This window comes from Pangasianodon hypophthalmus, chromosome 2 (genome assembly GCF_027358585.1).
Source record: "Pangasianodon hypophthalmus isolate fPanHyp1 chromosome 2, fPanHyp1.pri, whole genome shotgun sequence".
Classification (NCBI taxonomy): Eukaryota; Metazoa; Chordata; class Actinopteri; order Siluriformes; family Pangasiidae; genus Pangasianodon; species Pangasianodon hypophthalmus.
This window is the reverse complement of record NC_069711.1, coordinates 21,026,771-21,043,914: the sequence shown is the minus strand read 5'-3', so window position 1 is coordinate 21,043,914 and position 17,144 is coordinate 21,026,771. Positions and strand designations below refer to the sequence as shown.

The window sequence follows — 17,144 nt, the reverse complement described above, 5'->3', positions numbered from 1 at the left end:
CAAAAACTCCACTCTTTCGGGTTATGAATGCTTAAAGATTTCCAACTATTTTTGCTCCTTCAGCTGTTTGCACATTTGTTTGGATGCAAGTCACTCTGAATCAGAGGTGCACAGTGACGGAATGAAGGAATGTACGTAAATGTACTTCCCCGCTGCTGTGTTGTTATGCAGCTGCGAGTTTCAGACGCAGCATAACACGTACACAGATGAGGCGCACAAGGATTCATCTGTGTCCAGCAGAGCCTTCATGAGTCCTTCTCCTGTTTAACAGTGCTGAGGCTTTACTCTGGCCTGCATACACCAGATTACAGGCTGAAGTCAGCAGGACTTCACAGACTGTTCGCATGTGCGCATATGGTTGTATAAGCTGTGGTTTAATGTGTTTGAGTGTGTATCTGTGTGTGTTTGTGTGTGTGAGAGAGAGAGTCTGCGAGTGTATATATATATATATATATATATATATATATATATATATATATATATATATATATATATATATATATATATACAGGTGTGTATCTTTGTGTGTTTGTGCTTCCTGGGTTGAGGTTTAGATTTTTGTAAATGAGGAAGTGGGTGACTGTGTATGTGTGTGTGTGTGTGTGTGCGTGTGTGTGTAGGGCTATGCAAAGCACCCCCCCCAGCCCCCTACCCTCCACCCCCCCATCTTCCTGTCTATTGACATCACAGCTGACAAGGGTGGGCTAGGCAGCGCATGAGGGGTCAGAGGCACAGAGCCAGGAGGCAGTATCACTTGACCACAGCCAAGTCGCTAACAGCCGAGAGACAGCGAGAGAGAAGCAGAGCGAGTGAGAGGAAAGGGCTTAGAGCCAGGAGGCAGTATCAACCAGCTACAGGCACTTCATCCAGCTGCAGACTTCACTCCCTCACTCTCATATACTGTGCAGACGTTTGTGTGTGTGAGGGAGCCAGTGAGTGCAAGCCCCTCAGTGTGTGCGTGTTAGCCCAGGATGAAGGATCGCCTGAGCGCCCGAGTAGCCATGCAGGAGCATTTTGAGCGAGCATCTGTCTCTGTGTGCCTTTACACAGACGAGTCGTACCAGAAGCTGGCTGTGGAGACCATGGAGGAGCTGGACTGGTGCCTGGATCAGCTCGAGACCATCCAGACCTACAGGTCCGTCAGTGACATGGCCTCCAACAAGGTGAGCTGAGCCTGCGCACCCCTACAGCACACACAAACACACACACATACATACACACACTAAAATAGCAGCATGCAAACTTTCTTACTGCCATACTGTAACATTCAGAACACCTTAGTCAAGCTAATCTGTGGTGATATATTTCTGCTTTGCTTTTGTTCACACTCAGTCGACTTTACGTGGCTCGATGAATGGTGCTATTGAGAATCCCGTGCCAAAAGATTGAAGTATATGAACCCTCTTATGAGACAAACAGCTTAGATGACATCTGCTAAATGCTTGGACTAATATCATGCCTGTAAGGCACACAGAAAAATTCCTATCGTAGCACAGATGTGTTGAAATCAGTAGGATCATGATTTGGTGCTGTTTAGCATCAGAGCTGATCCCAGGTCAGATCTTCCAGCAGAGTTTTACTCTAGCTGAAAGACACCATATGCAAGAACGCACACACAAAGCTGAAGTGTGTGTGTTAAGCAGGTCTGCTTTCCTCATTGAGCAGGTCGTAGCTTGTCCGACGCTGCTGTAAAGGATTTCCAGACGATGAGCAGGAGTTAGACGTGAGTCTTTGCGTGAGTGTCTGTAGTTATATGGATATTAAACAAAGTCTAAGCACCTGTCGTGTCTAATGATCTACTGATAGCACGCAATGTGAAGTTCAGGATGTTATATGTCTGCGTGTATATGATATATATATATACATTTGGTTCCTAGTATGGTGCTAAGTCTGCTGTTATTGTGTAATGTGCAGTTTAATAGTTAATTATTAATAGCTCATAAAGTAGCGCTGGACATAATTAAAAGACAAAAGAGTGTAGTTAGACAGGATGTCGTCTGTGATTGTGTCATTTAAAGTTACATTACGTTGCTCACTGTCCACGCGTTATTTGCATGTGATTAGGAGTATGTATGAATGAATCACACATGCTCCCTGATTGTTCTGTCCAGTATGTGTGTGTCTGTGTGTGTGTGTGCACACTGCAGATGTGTGAGTCAGGTTTCCTGTCTCCTTCCTAAGCCATAGCCGGGCGCAGACTACAATAGGAGAGAGTGCTGTGTCAGGACGAGGCGTGCTCCCCCTGTTTGTTTCTCCTTCTCCTGACGTCAAACTACAACAAGGGGACTCTGATGAACACAATAGTGTTGATTACTATCAAATGCATACTACTCACATAGGCATATATATATGTATATATATATATATATATATATATATATATATATATGCCTATGTGAGTAGTATGCATATACGTGTATATATACATATATACATACATATACATACATATATATATATATATATATATATATATATATATATATATATATATGTGAAATTAAAAATTAAAAGTACATCCTGAACTGCTTTATTCCTCTTATACCACAGCAATTTGCAGATTAATAATTTTATTCTTTATTTTATTTGATTTGATTTTATTCAAGCACATCAATATAAACCTTGCAGCCTTCTGACCAATCAGAATCTCCCATACCTGTTCAATTAAGTTGACTATGAAGGACATAGCATTAGATTTACATCGTTTTCATCCTCATTAAATCATTCAGTGAGATCTATCGATGGGGCGGTGTCATCCTGGACGAGACCACGCCCATTGGCATAGAAACTTTCATCAGAGGTTAAAGGTGATCAGTCAGAAAAGCTTTGTATTGACTCTTCCCTCTAAAGAGAAAAGTGGAGCCAGCAAAATAAATAAATGCCCCCCCAACAGCATAACAGAGCCACTGGTTTTTCCTTTAATTTGACACTCTTTGTTTAAAAAATGTCCTGTGTTATTATATCTTTAATAAGTATTTGTTCCTGTAAACACAGAGTAATTAGACTGGCGTGATAATTAATATTCACATGTTGTACATATCAATAATTACATGTAAAAGCACACCATGTACGCCGTGTACTGTACATGTAATGTAGTGTACATATATTTGGACAGCAAACTGAGAAACGTACACCAGTCTGCACACATATGTCAGCCATCACTCCATCATGCTGCTAGATCTAACATTTCAAGGTAGGATCTTCAGTGCAAGCAGAAGTCACTGGACAATAAGATTAGATGCAAACTGAATATTTAGACAGATGTGAAAAACAGAGCAAAAAATCTGATCAGAAATCATTTTTCACATCAGTATGCAGGGCAGCTGATGTCAGCTTGTGTCACCTTACACATAAAGGAAAGTAGCACCTGCACACGTCTTATTATTTTTTTTATATTTACACTAAATTTCTATAGTTAGAATAGTTACGGATCTATGGCGAAACAACAAACAGAAGAACAGAACAGCACAAGATGATGATGCAAGGATTATGCTTCTTCTTATGTACGCAGATGTTAGGTTTTCAGAATTATGGAGGGCACTTAGAAATTCTAGGACACTTGATTTGTTTCTCCAGTATCCAAGTATCGACCATGCTATCTGATGTGACTGCGTGGGTGTTTAACTTGATGGCAGGAAAAGCCATGATCTCATCTGTATATTTGATCTCATTCCAGTGCAAAGAAGACTGTTTAAAGTGTAAACTGTGTTGCAACTGGGTGCGCGTGTGTGTGTGTGTGTGTGTGTGAGAGAGAGAGAGAGAGAGGGAAAGAGAGAGTGAGTGCTTCAGGCAGAAGAAGGAGGTCCGTGCGTTGAGAGGGCGTGCATGTAGACAGTGACACACTCACACAGTGAAGAGTAGTCAGAGCGAACAGCTCAAAGTGAGTCAGTAACTCTCTGTGTGTGTCAGATGCCAAATCTCAGCGCTGCTCGACACTAACACACACGTGTCTGCGCAAAGCAAGACTTCACACTCTGCCTCAAAATGGGAGCTTGTTGCTTCGAAAGAAAAGAACACAAAAAGTTCGGAAAAATTAATTGCTGGAAAAAGGTGAGCTGATGCTAAAATCTGTCCTTTTTTGTTTTATGCTTTAGGCTTTATGTTGGAGTTTGTGTTGTTGTCACATGTATGTTCTAAAAATGTTGCTCATCCTTATTGCTGGAATATATTTTATTGGTAAACTTCTCTTAAAGTTTTCTCTTCCTTGTGTTCCTGACATGCCATGAGTCTCAGCTTTTTAATAAGTTTCTACATGCTTCTCAGATATCTGTTGGAACTCTCAGACCTTTGTTGGCGCACAGTTAAATCCAGACCAGTGAGTGTTTCAATGTCTGCAACGTGCTCTAAAAGTTTGCATTAGGGTAAAGACTATCTCTACATCATACACCTCGGTAGCAGTGTGTCAGTTAAAGTCATTTTATCTTGCTGTTCCATAATACAGAATAATCTAACCATATGTAAAACATGACAGACGTGCAATTGTTTTTTAGCTAGCGAGGACAATTGTAAAAATCTTCATTGGTATGTCTAGATCTTTAACCAAACTTTTATAGAGCACATTGCAGACACCGAAACACTGACTCATTATGTTCCGTAATACAGAACTGTAAAAAACAACAGACAAAATAAAGCAGGACTTTTTCCATTTTACTAGTTCTTGTTAACTAGAAACGTTTTTTTTCCACCATGCTTAGTGCAAGTCCAGACTCACAAAATTGGCTCTAATTCATAGCGAATGTTTTTTTCCCCCTGATAACTGATCCCCTAAAGCATTAAATCGCAGTAACGATTTTGAAATGGTAGAACGAGCATTACACCCAACGCTGTCTCTGTCAGTTTTAAAGTGAGTTTGGCAGTGCTTTGGGAAACTACGTCCAGCTTTCTCAGCTAATGCCTCTGTAATCTTCCGTCAAGCATGGAAGTGTGTAATAGTGTTAGAGTTTGTTTTTTTTTCTTTCTTTCTTTTTTTAAATTTCTTAAGGAAAACATTTACTTTCTTTTAATTTCTTTTAGACTATTTTATATTAGCATCACTGCAAAAAAAAAAGATATCTCAGCAATTCAATATGTCTTGAATTTGGGCAAAATGTAATATACATGTAATATTTCATATTATGAGATTATAAATCAAATATATAATATTATTCGGCCTGTTTTTAGATGCTATTATTTGTCATCTGCCAATAGAACAAAACTAACTAGGTTTAATAATCATGTATTAGTTTTATTATAATCTTATAAATTAAGATAAACCAGATAAATTTAAGTATATTCTGGATAATTTCACTTGCTAAGATGGCATTTTTTTTGCAGGGCAAGTTGAGCATTTTCTATATATTCGTATTCAGACTCATAGCTTTGCACTCTCGGACAAAGACTCAGCATCACTTGAGTCATTTAGAGGAAGTGAAACACTAAAGTGAAACATTAAACAGGTCACAGCTTCTGGTTGCTTGGCTCATACACTTCTATTTCTTAAGAAAGCTGTTATGTCATGTCACCTTGAAGTGCGTCATCAGGCTTTGCCAATGCTGATGTTGTCTTGATGTGTACAGATGAACATAATGGACTTACCGCTATTGCAGTTCTTTGAATGACACAACCATGAGTAATGAGCTTTTGAGCATTTAGTGAAGGGGCATTCCAGCACCTTAATGTCAGTCAAATACGCAGAGGAAATATTGCTCCTGGTTTTAATCCGCACTTGAGTTGTGTTGATGTGAAAAAAGAGAAATACCAAAAAGGTTGTATGTGTGAACTTTATTATGTTGTACAGTATTTACAGATATGTGACAGATCACAGTGTGGGTGTTTGTCTTGTGTAAAATACAGAGTGGTTTAGGTGAATCTTTAGATTTAGAGCAACATTAAGTTTATACTGCCCACTAGTGGACAGTGTAGTTCACTGATCTTAGCTGGAATTCAAAATGAATGCATTTTTTTCTCACAGTATTATACAGGTGAGAGCTGAAATCCTTAATATCAGTACATATATGACATAGCAGTTACTGCTTTAAAGCTGAGAGGAAGGAGGTTAATATTCTATTCACCATTACTGGGTTGTTTTCCCACTTATTTTAGAGAATGATTTTCACTATTTTTTTGTATTTTGTATTAGGTTTTTTTTTAAAGAAATTCCACCTTAATAGAATAACAGCCCATATTGCTTAGGCTCTGAGAGATCAGATTTGCATAGATGTCCTTGTTTTTGTTTTGGTAATGAAAGAAAAAGATGGCACTCGATGTTGTGAGTCCAGAATAGCACAGACACGTAGGCAGGTTTCCCCACTGCAGCAGATTGCAGAGAGACTTTCTGCTATTGTTTTTCTGTCTCTTTCTTTCTCGTCTGTCCTCATCCCCCTCCTGCACCTTTTCTCTCACACACGAGTTCTCCACTTGAAAATGGAAATCTTTAGAGCCATTTCTTTTTTGCTTCAGAATTCTGTGCACATTTTCTCACAGATCTGAGATTTTCTGTTGTTACATGACTGTGTCTTCACTATTACTGTCATCAACAGTTCAAGTTCAAGGAGCTTTATATATCTGAGCAGCTCTGCAAAAGAAATATCTCATAAGCAAACTTTAAGACTATTTTTGTACTATTTTATACTATTATTCTTAGTCGTGTGTCCAATTCAATAGGGCTTTCCCAGTGGCTGGACTCTGTCCTGGCTCCTGCAAGGACAGCCCATTGATTTTGGCTGTCTGCCTCTTACCAGTGAGATGAAAGTGTGTGTGTGTGTGTGTGTTTGTGTGTGTTTGGGGAGGGGTGGCTGCACTGGCAGTGTGTGGCATATGGTGCTGAGGTGCAGTGATGTCCCAGTGTGCACCGACAGGGGTAAGAGGGAGACATAGAGAGGGAGGGAGGTGCCTTGCTGAAAAAAAAAAAAAAGATGCTTCTGCAGCAGTCAAAGCCACGTGATGCTGTTGCCATGGCGTTGGGGTGTAGTTGGTGGCAGCATGGAGCGAGAGAGAGAGAGAGAGAGAGAGAGAGAGAGAGAGAGCTGATGTCACAAAAAAGCAGACAAGCGAAGGCAATTATCCTGGTCTCTCCTCTCTTCTGTTCTTTTCTTCACTCTTGCTTTCGCTCTGCTTCCAGCCATTCCAGTGCCTATGGGGTAAAAATAGCACTGGACTCCATCGGAGAGAGAGACAGAGAGAGACACACACAGAGAGAGAGAGAGAGAGAGAGAGAGAGAGAGAGAGAGAGAGAGAGCATGATAGGAACCCAGTGTGGTCTGGCAAGGCAATTTAAAAAATCATTCCTATTGTTCTATCAAGAGCAAGTTCCGTGGGTTGTAATAACAGCTGCAGCTATACATCTTGGTGAGACTCACATCACCCAAAAAATCCATTAAAAATTGATTCCCACAGAAAGGAGGGATACAGGAAAGTGAGGGCATCCTTATCCTTCTGTCTTCGTGTTCTTCCCTTCCTTCCCCTGCATAACAAAGTGGGGTCTCCCCCTCCTCTACCGTCTTTCTGTCAAATCATATCTGCGCTGGCGTGCATGTTGCTGGGGCTGACAGACTACAGAGAGGGGGAGAGCAAAGCAAAAAGGGAGGGGGTAAAAGAGCTAACTCAGACAGAGAGAGAGAGAGACAGAGAGAGAGAGACAGAGAGGTAGACAGAGAGAGAGCTGCAGCAGCAGCAGCAGCAGCAGCAGTGGAGCAGCACTAATCCAAAAGAGGAAGCCCCCCTCCAGCTAGATGAGCATCCCTGTGTTCTTCCTCATTCCTCCATCTCTCCCTCCCTCCCTCCCTGTGCTCTCTCACTTCATCTCCTCCATAATTCATTGGTGCTAGCAGACCCTACTATTCGGCTTCAGCTCCAGTTCAGATTGTCGTGGACCACCTTGCTGGACCCTCCTGCCCAGAACATGGAGACCACACACCGGAGTGTGTTAGCCGAGAGCCGGGATGTAGGCTTCAATCTGCTGTTCGCTCGCTGATCCAGACCAAGCGAAGGAGGAGAGGAGAGAAGAAGGGATTTTTGCACTCCCTATCATCTGCCTCTCTCTCTAGCTCTGTCCTTTTTCAGGGATAAGAGCGTGCTGTTGTGGATTTTTGTCTTTTTTTGGATATAAACCAGGATCCAAAATGCCCGAAGCGAACTACCTTCTCTCAGTCTCCTGGGGTTACATTAAGGTGTGTATAGAGAGTGATAGGAAATGGATGCTCTATGGTTCGGTTATTGGTTTGTTTATTGGTTCGGTTGCTCCCACTACGTGTGTGTTCTGCAGTGTTGGTGGTCTGGGGGACTTGGGGAAAAATGACTACCTCTGCTGTGTCTGGGGTGCCTCTGCTGGAATGCGCAGCCTTGGGTTTCCTTTTGGTTTCTTGGTTTAAATGATTTTAATTTGAGACAGACTTGATAAAAACCTATCAAAAACATTGTGTGATGGATTTTTCATTAGTAGTGTACGCTCATATTTAGCAGCTTGTGCAGTTTTTTGATGTGACGCAGGATATGGCTGCCATGTTGATTTATTTAATTATATATTCATTTGTTTATTTATTTCTGGAAGACATTGCGTGTTTGTTGGGCCAGATTTTCATACACAGATTATACCTCAGTTTTTGCTAGTTTTAATTTGATCAGCCTGCTTATGAACTATTTTATATATATATATATATGTGTGTGTGTATATTTATATATACACACTATCACCAGCATTTTCTAAATGGAGGGATGTAACTAAATTTTAACTATAAGAATAGTGCCACTATTACAGCCTCAATGTTTTTCAATGTTCAGTTGCAGGTCTATAAACATATATATTAAAATATTTTGCACTAATGATCTGTCTTCTGTTTTTTTACTGTTTCCAGTTCAAGAGAATGCTGAACAGGGAGCTGACGCACCTTTCCGAGATGAGCAGATCTGGCAACCAGGTGTCAGAGTTCATCTCCAACACCTTCCTAGGTGACTACCAACCCACACACACACACACACACACACACACACACACACACACATATGCATTAAATGTCACAGACATCCAAGAAATGGATTTTTGTATAGAATTGTTGGGTTTTATTTGGTTGCCATCAAATTTATATCTGAGATGAATAAGGATGATGTCATAAAATTAAAAAACAAAAAACAAGCAGGAGAAAAAAGATATGCTCCAAAAAGTAAAAGATGTAAACCTTTTTGATGCTTTGAGAGAGCAGTCAGCAGAAGAAAAAGGAAGGGGGGTGTAGAGAAAGCTGGAGCAAAGGAGATGCAGGTGGGATGGGGACTGGTTGGGCGGGGGGATCCTGCTGTACAGAGATACTCATGGTGGAACCCCTGTTATGGAAGAGCCAGGCAGTAAATCTATGACTCATCTCGTTCTGTATATATCAGATTGGGAAACCATCACCACACACACATATCCACACACATCCTCTCTAATAGTCCATGCAGTTTCTGGTTATTCTTAGTAAGTATTCATCATCTGAAGAGTCTTGTGAATAATCGACTCATGACACATTTTGTTATTTATTCTTCTACGTTCTGTATGTATTTTCGTTTTGAATAAATGAGGATTAGGATTGCGATGCCATTAGGATTATTGAGGCTATTAGCAGTGAGGCGTCTATCACGTGTGGCTGCTCTCCTCACGCCTCTCTGGTCCGTTCCACTTCATCTGTCAACATGGAAAAGAGCAAGTGTAGCACGGCTAATGGGATTAAAACGTGACCAAAAACTAAAGCCTCCCTTTACTCTCTCTCTCTCTCTCTCTCTCTCTCTCTCATGCATCTGGAAGTCAGACGAAGCATATGCAGCTCTTTAATTTTTAATAACAGTTAGAAAAAGCTGAGGTGTGAGGAGAGAGAAGGCACACGTCTGCAAGAAATTACCTGATATCACGTGCGGAACACGTTTGCTCAAAGCAACAAGACAGAAAGACGTCAAGTGATATAGGACTAATTCAGCTTCACTTAATCCTTAATCTAAAACCTAGGATTTCCACTTCAGTTGCATCACAGATAGCAGTGAAACAGTTTGTCTCAGTAAGCCTCCTCTTCCGATGCTTATGAATTAATAATGCCTAGTGCTTTATCTTCTGTCCTTCTGCTTAGACACATTTGAGACTTTTGCCATCATGTGTTAGTGTAGTCGAAAAATCTGAAAGATGGAGAATATCATCATTATTGGGCTAAGTCAAACAAATAAGCCACATGAGACTGTCTTAGGTTTTGCAGAACATTTCATACCAGAAAAGTGTTGCTTTATAAGCTTCAGCCCACCTAAAATAAAAAAAGCCGAAATATTCATACATTAGGAAGCTCTCCACAGTGATGGCTTATGAATGAAGCTCTTCACTGGTGTTTTCTGTCTCAAGAAACAGCACCCTGACTGTGCTGTCTTTTTAGCTCACTGTCACTGGAAAGCTCCTAAGGACTGACCTTTAGAGACATCATATTAATGCAAGCGACCCCTGCAGTGGCTCGATGATAGATCTGTAAGTGTGAGACAGAAGGCAAGATGCAGTCTCTTCTTAATGAAGGAAAAAGCTCAGTGAGAGAGCACTGGTCTCTTCTTTACTGTGTCGCCTGCACACGCACATACACACATACACACACATACTGAAGAGCAGGTGTGAGGCATTCAGCTGTCGAGTGCACCTGGGTTGTTCTTGGGCTAAAGGCAACTGCTAACGTCATTCAGACAAACCTGTTTCACCTTCACAGGTTCTCAGACAATGGCTGTATTCTCTACCTGGGTATTATAAAGATAAGACAAAGTACTCTGGAATGCCGTCCATCCAACGCTCCTTCTCTTATCGTTATCTTATTATTTAAAGAACAAAAAGACACATCAGCAGTAGCACTGGAGGCAGTTATTATTACTCATTAAATCTTTGAGTTCTGCTATTAAAACCAAGTGAACAAAATCTGAACATGTCCTGATGTTGTTCTGATTCCTGCCTGCAGACAAACAGAATGAGGTGGAGATTCCTCCTCCCACACCGAAAGCCCGGGAGAAGAAGAAGAAGCAGCAGCTGATGACTCAGATCAGCGGTGTGAAGAAGGTGTCTCATGGGCCCAGCCTCAACAGCGGCATCACCCGCTTCGGTGTCAAAACCGACAAGGAAGAGCTGCTGTCTAAGGTAACGCCATCAAACGAGCTGTCAAAAGAGTGTGAGGAAGTGTTTGAATTTGAGAAGACTTACCAGAGTCTGTCTGCATTTTCTGTCTGCAGGAATTAGAAGATCTGAACAAGTGGGGCCTGAATATCTTTACCGTGTCCGAATATTCCAACAATCGTCCTCTAACGTGCATCATGTATGCCATCTTCCAGGTCCGTCCTCTCTCCTTTTCCAAGTAACTTTTCTTTTGATGAATCATGTACACTTGACAGTCCGCCCTCTAAATCCTAATCTGTTCTCAACAGGAACGAGACTTGCTCAAGACGTTTAAGATCCCAACAGACACATTTGTGACGTATATGATGACGCTGGAGGATCACTACCACTTGGATGTAGCTTACCACAACAGTCTTCATGCTGCTGATGTGGCCCAGTCCACGCATATTCTCCTCTCCACACCTGCACTAGATGTAAGGACTGATTTTATACTCCTTGGTGCTTCAAGATCATATAGAAAGTGTTGGACTGGGGTTGATTCCTTCAACTGAGATGTTTTGTTCATTGTCTTGTTTAATTTTTGTCCCCAGGCAGTCTTTACTGATCTGGAGATCCTGGCTGCCATTTTTGCAGCAGCCATCCATGATGTGGATCATCCAGGTGTTTCCAACCAGTTCCTCATCAACACAAGTAAGTGGACATGACTAAGCCTCTCGAAAGTATCAATAGCCATCATGATAGTCTGAAAAAGATGGCTCAATATCTCTCTCATGTTTTTTCTCTCAGACTCTGAGCTGGCTCTCATGTATAATGATGAGTCAGTGCTGGAGAACCACCACCTAGCTGTAGGCTTCAAGCTCCTTCAGGAGGAGAATTGTGATATCTTCCAGAACCTCACAAAGAAACAGAGGCAATCACTCAGGAAGATGGTCATCGACATGGTGAGCTGCTGTTATCTTAAACTCAGCGCAATCTCATGCATAGCATAATGTCTTCCTGTTCATACATGTGTCTAAGCCTGCTTTTTATTCTTGTCATTAGGTACTTGCCACAGATATGTCTAAACATATGAGCTTACTAGCCGACCTGAAGACGATGGTGGAGACAAAGAAAGTTACCAGTTCAGGGGTGCTGCTTCTGGACAACTACACGGACAGGATACAGGTAAGAACCTTCTCCTGTAGAGTGTGGTGTGTGTAAATCAGCAGTCACACCAAATGAAAATAAAATGCAGCTGACAAAAAAAGCCCATTTACTTGAATGGAAGTGAATGATTGTTTACGGTATTGGTTAATTTTGAATCCACCTCCTCCAGTTTAACTTCACACTGAGTTCATGTAGAACTTTAACACTATGAATCTGCCAATCTTGGAAGTGTGGACCAATAGAAAACAAGTGTAGGCCTGGATTCACAAAGAAATTCACAATGACAAATCCTGTGTGACTGCTGCTTGAGTCTAACACTTCCAATCTATCCAATATTAACTGAGCTAATTAATGTTTAGCGTGTAGCAACTAGAAGGTCGGATCATTAGAAAAGGCATCCTGTATTGTACCACACTCTGCTTTTATGGCTGATTAATAGTCTTTCAAGCCTTTGCAGTTACAATTACATTTATTAAGATTTATTAAGTTACACAAGATTGAAGATGATTGGTTAGAAAGCTAGGAATCCAAAGATTAGTCCAATCAATTCTAATTAGATTTTTGTTGAATTTCAATTTAGGTTCTTCGAAATATGGTGCACTGTGCTGACCTGAGCAACCCCACCAAGTCTCTGGAGCTTTACCGACAGTGGACGGACCGCATCATGGAGGAGTTCTTCCACCAGGGCGACCGGGAGAGAGAGCGTGGCATGGAGATCAGCCCCATGTGCGACAAACACACAGCTTCCGTGGAAAAATCCCAGGTCCGTATTAGCAATTAAACTGTTACTAATATGAGCCAATATATCAGAGTCCTGTTGGATTATACCAAATTTGAATGTCTTTGGTATCCTAACTTATTGTGTATATTCTCCATCTAGGTTGGTTTTATTGACTATATTGTCCACCCGCTGTGGGAGACCTGGGCTGACCTGGTCCACCCTGATGCGCAGGACATCCTGGACACACTGGAGGACAATCGGAACTGGTACCAGAGCATGATTCCTCAGAGTCCCTCTCCACCCTTCTACCAACCTGAAAAAGAGGGACATGTTGGCGGACCAGTGGCTGACAAGTTCCAATTTGAGCTCACCCTGGAGGAAGAGGACTCAGAAGGCACAGAAAAAGATGAACAGAGTCAGGGAGATGAGGAGGAAGAGGAGGAGGAAGAGGCAGAGGAGGAAGATCGAGAGGAGGAGATGGAGCCGGCAACCACACACATCCAGATCGTAACTGAAGACGCCTCACCAGTGGATACATAGGACCTCTTAGCCTATTTTAATGGCGAGTTACCATTTTTTTCCCTCGCAACCTGGCAGTTGATGCTTTTTAACAAAGCCCAGAGAGAGAGCATTTTTTGGCCCTCTTGGGAGGAGCATGACTGGCCCTCCTTGCACTTAAGTTTGGAGCCAGTTGGGTTGGAGCTCTCAGGAAATAAATGCTGCAGACATTTTTTTTTTGAGCTGAGTGACTGACGGGTGACTCTGAGATACAGGAAGGATTGGGGCCAATCATAGACTTGTGTTTGTCTAGTAGGCGAACATTTGTGGAGTTGACACTACTGAGAGATTTTTTGTACCAAGTGACTTATTTTCTAAAGCTATCGGAATAAGTCGGGGTAGCATACGAACTACTGATGATCAAGTATTTGTAAAGAAAGAAACTGTTTACTTTTCTGTACCATTTGTCTAAAGACTTTGTGTGCCTTTTTTACTATTGTCTTTTTAATGGTCTTTTTTATTTATTGAACACACTTTAGTATAACTGTACATGGAACTGTTTTTTTTCTAAAGGCAAACCAGACAGCTTACACGAGAGTTGTTTTCTATAAACTGAAGAGAAAACTCAGTGTCTTCCTTTATATTTGGCAATAGAACGAAATAATCCAAATGTCTGAATATTGCAGTCAAAGATGCACTTTGTCATTTTTTTTTTTTTTTTTTACTCGTCCAGTTCTTTTGGTCTTGTTTAGTTGTAAATTTGCTATGAGATCGTTTTGTATATACATACAATTCACAATAAGCATTTAAGCATAATGACAATTTGAAATTTGGCAAATCTAAACCAAATGCACTTAGACAACTTAGACTTACAAAGCTCCTATATATACTGGTTGGATATAAGCAGACTGAAGCTATATTCAGATTTTCTCGATAGAAATTCCCCCCAGTTCTTTGTAGAAGACAAGGTCAAACAATTTCCTTCAGCTTCCATTCATTAAAGTCAGTTCTCACAGAAAGCATTTTTCAATGAATTTCTCACAGAAGACATTTTCTGTGGGTAAGGCTATCATGATTTAATTTGTGAATCTCTCTAGGAAAAAAAATAGTAGAAATTAGTAAAAAAAAAAAAAACAAAAAAAAAACAGTTCTATCTTTAAACATTTGAACTCAAATTCAGTTTAAAGCATAAAGCTTCTTTACACCTGCATTAGACCATTCAATTAGACCACATTATACATGTTATCGTCCTGTTTATCACCAATAGGTATATTTTATGGCCAAAGTAGCATGAGTGTGTGTGTGTGTGTGTGTGTCTATCTTTCTCTTCTATCATCTACCCATGCTTTTTTACACACCTCCTCTGTTTGGTTTGTTCATATTAGCTGAAGTCGGTCCTTTGCTGTTTATAACAGTGTATTTATTACCTTTGTAAATACGGAATGATGTTTCTTTGTAAATTTATTTTTAATTTATATGCACTTGCATTACCGAAATTTGGTGGTGTTTTTTGTGTAGTGGGCTCTTGGATTGAGTCTGTTATATTTTGTAATATTGTTTTTTTTTTGTTTTTTTGTTTTAAATATTGCTGAATAAATATATATATTATACTATATATGCTATATAAATATATCGCACAATATACAACTGCCCAGAAAAGTAGCTTAAAGACACACAACCCAATGGTTACCGGGAGAGCCTGTAGATAAGACACACAAACATACTGTAGACATCCATCAGGCATTAGAAGCTTTTAGTATCACTGTTTGGTGCAACATTGAAAATTTGATACCACGAGATCACAGACAAAGTGGCACTCGGCTCGAAACCTCTGCAGAATTATGAATGCAGATTGCTATGAATGGCTCAGAAATATTTATACGATGCTGGACTCTTATTCCACACATATTGGTCACAAATATCACAATCTCTGAACACCAATGTGAAATTGATATGAATTACAAAAAATGTGATCTTCTGTAATTATTTGTGCTAATGTGAAATATTTTTCTGACCTTGTTAGCAGTTTTGAAATTCAATTTGTCAGTATAACTTTGTTAATCTATGTTTAAGATCTTTTGGTCCAATTTGTGTCCAAAAGGATTAGTCAGAGTTAGTAATATCTGCATGAGGGATGGGTTTTTCGTCTAGTAATCCCACATTGTTGCAGGTGAATATTTAATGTTTCACACAATGTATGGTATAATATTGTATATTGTGTTCAATAAAATCTAAAACTACTTTTCTATGAAGTGATTAAAAATGACGCATGAATATATTTTCCTTGTTTTGGTGTTTTTTGTTCTCTAGAACTGGTTTTAATCCCTCCGTACGTTTTCTGGTCATGATTATATGACTGAAGGATGATTTACATAAACTTATGCCATAGTACTGTTGAATTCCCCAATCTGAATAGTCAGAAGGTGTTGGTACATTTTCTATAACAGCATGGTTCTGACAGTTGCTGGTGGTATGGCAAAACACAGGTTTAGATTAATGCACTCATTATCATTTCTGAAAGTCTTCTGAACAGAGGACACTGCATTTTCCAGTTTCTCAATAAAATATACAGTATATATCTATAAACAGTTAAAATGTATGATATCTCATCCTTTAATGAATCGTATAAGAGGAATAAAACACTTCAGGACATGCTGTTATTGGAAAATAATCAACTTTAAGGTGGTAACAGTAACTCTACTTCATCTCGGGCTGTATTGCATCACCTTGTCGTAGATTATTTTCCTATTACAGTACGCCCCACCCTGTTTTATTCTTTACATCAATTATACAAATAATCCTTAATCCAAAAAGATTCCGAATTATAAGCATGAGCTGGAGCTTATTCCTGGTAGCAGTTAGAAGCCTTGTGCTTATCTCTGGCATGTCACAGCTTGTGCAGAGCTGAATCCAGTATGACAGGGTCACATTGTGTGACGTCCTCAGGCTCACACTCATTGCTCTGTTTCCCAGGATAAACTCTGCATGGAGTGTGCAGCCGGCGGATCAGTGGCTGAACTTCACAGATTTTTCTGACCCACTCCATTATATTTTTATGTAAAAAAAAAAATAAGAGTGTAGGAGAAAGTTTATTCAATTACACTGACATTATAATACAACCTGATAGTGACCTTGTGTATTTAATATTAGGGTTTGGTTTAATCATTATTAAATAATTCTCTATTTTATTACCGATCAGTCAAGAATATGTGACTGCTGAACAACAGACTAAAAATTACTGTGAGCAGGGCTGGGCCTCAATATAAGCTTTCATTTTTGGCATCAACATCAGATAATTCGCAAAAATCTTAAAGTGGATTATTTTGTTATTTTGGACTTTTGTGAACCGAGCGACAGAATGGTATGAAGACGAGAGACTAGGGCTGATTTCTTTCTAGACCAGACTATAAATTCATGCAGTCCATCAGTTACAGTCGGGTCATGAGATTACACAGAGTGAAACACCTTGTAGATTTGATTTCCATTTTTCAGCTTGCTTCGCACACACATCCACAGCACATCCGCAGCAGTGATTGAGAAAGTGAGTGGGAAATACAGTCCTTCGTGTAGTGAGCGAGCATGAAGTGGATTGTTTGTCACCCTTTTTTCCTCAAAAAAAAAAAATCTACTTGGAGGAGATACTAAGAAAAGACTAAAAGTACACATTGACTAATCAAAGTACGAATTACACAAAAGGACAGA

General features: G+C 40.1%; 1 protein-coding gene across 5 annotated transcripts in view; it reads left to right on the top strand.

Moving 5' to 3' along the window:
- The window catches only part of pde4ba (phosphodiesterase 4B, cAMP-specific a), a 150,780-nt gene extending 135,060 nt beyond the window's left edge, over positions 1 to 15,720 (top strand). For 4 of the 5 annotated variants that reach the window (XM_026923618.3, XM_026923625.3, XM_053232157.1 and 1 more), the window contains 10 exons: positions 1,051 to 1,163; positions 8,832 to 8,925; positions 10,926 to 11,101; positions 11,194 to 11,292; positions 11,386 to 11,550; positions 11,668 to 11,767; positions 11,864 to 12,018; positions 12,119 to 12,241; positions 12,804 to 12,986; positions 13,104 to 15,720. In XM_026923618.3, coding sequence (XP_026779419.1) covers positions 1,051 to 1,163; positions 8,832 to 8,925; positions 10,926 to 11,101; positions 11,194 to 11,292; positions 11,386 to 11,550; positions 11,668 to 11,767; positions 11,864 to 12,018; positions 12,119 to 12,241; positions 12,804 to 12,986; positions 13,104 to 13,484 — 1,589 coding nt within the window. In that variant the 3' untranslated portion in view covers positions 13,485 to 15,720. Of the gene's footprint in view, positions 1 to 1,050; positions 1,164 to 6,825; positions 8,148 to 8,831; positions 8,926 to 10,925; positions 11,102 to 11,193; positions 11,293 to 11,385; positions 11,551 to 11,667; positions 11,768 to 11,863; positions 12,019 to 12,118; positions 12,242 to 12,803; positions 12,987 to 13,103 lie in introns of those variants that run through there. The other variant, XM_026923641.3, reaches the window with a different exon arrangement.
- The last annotated feature ends 1,424 nt before the right edge of the window (positions 15,721 to 17,144 follow it).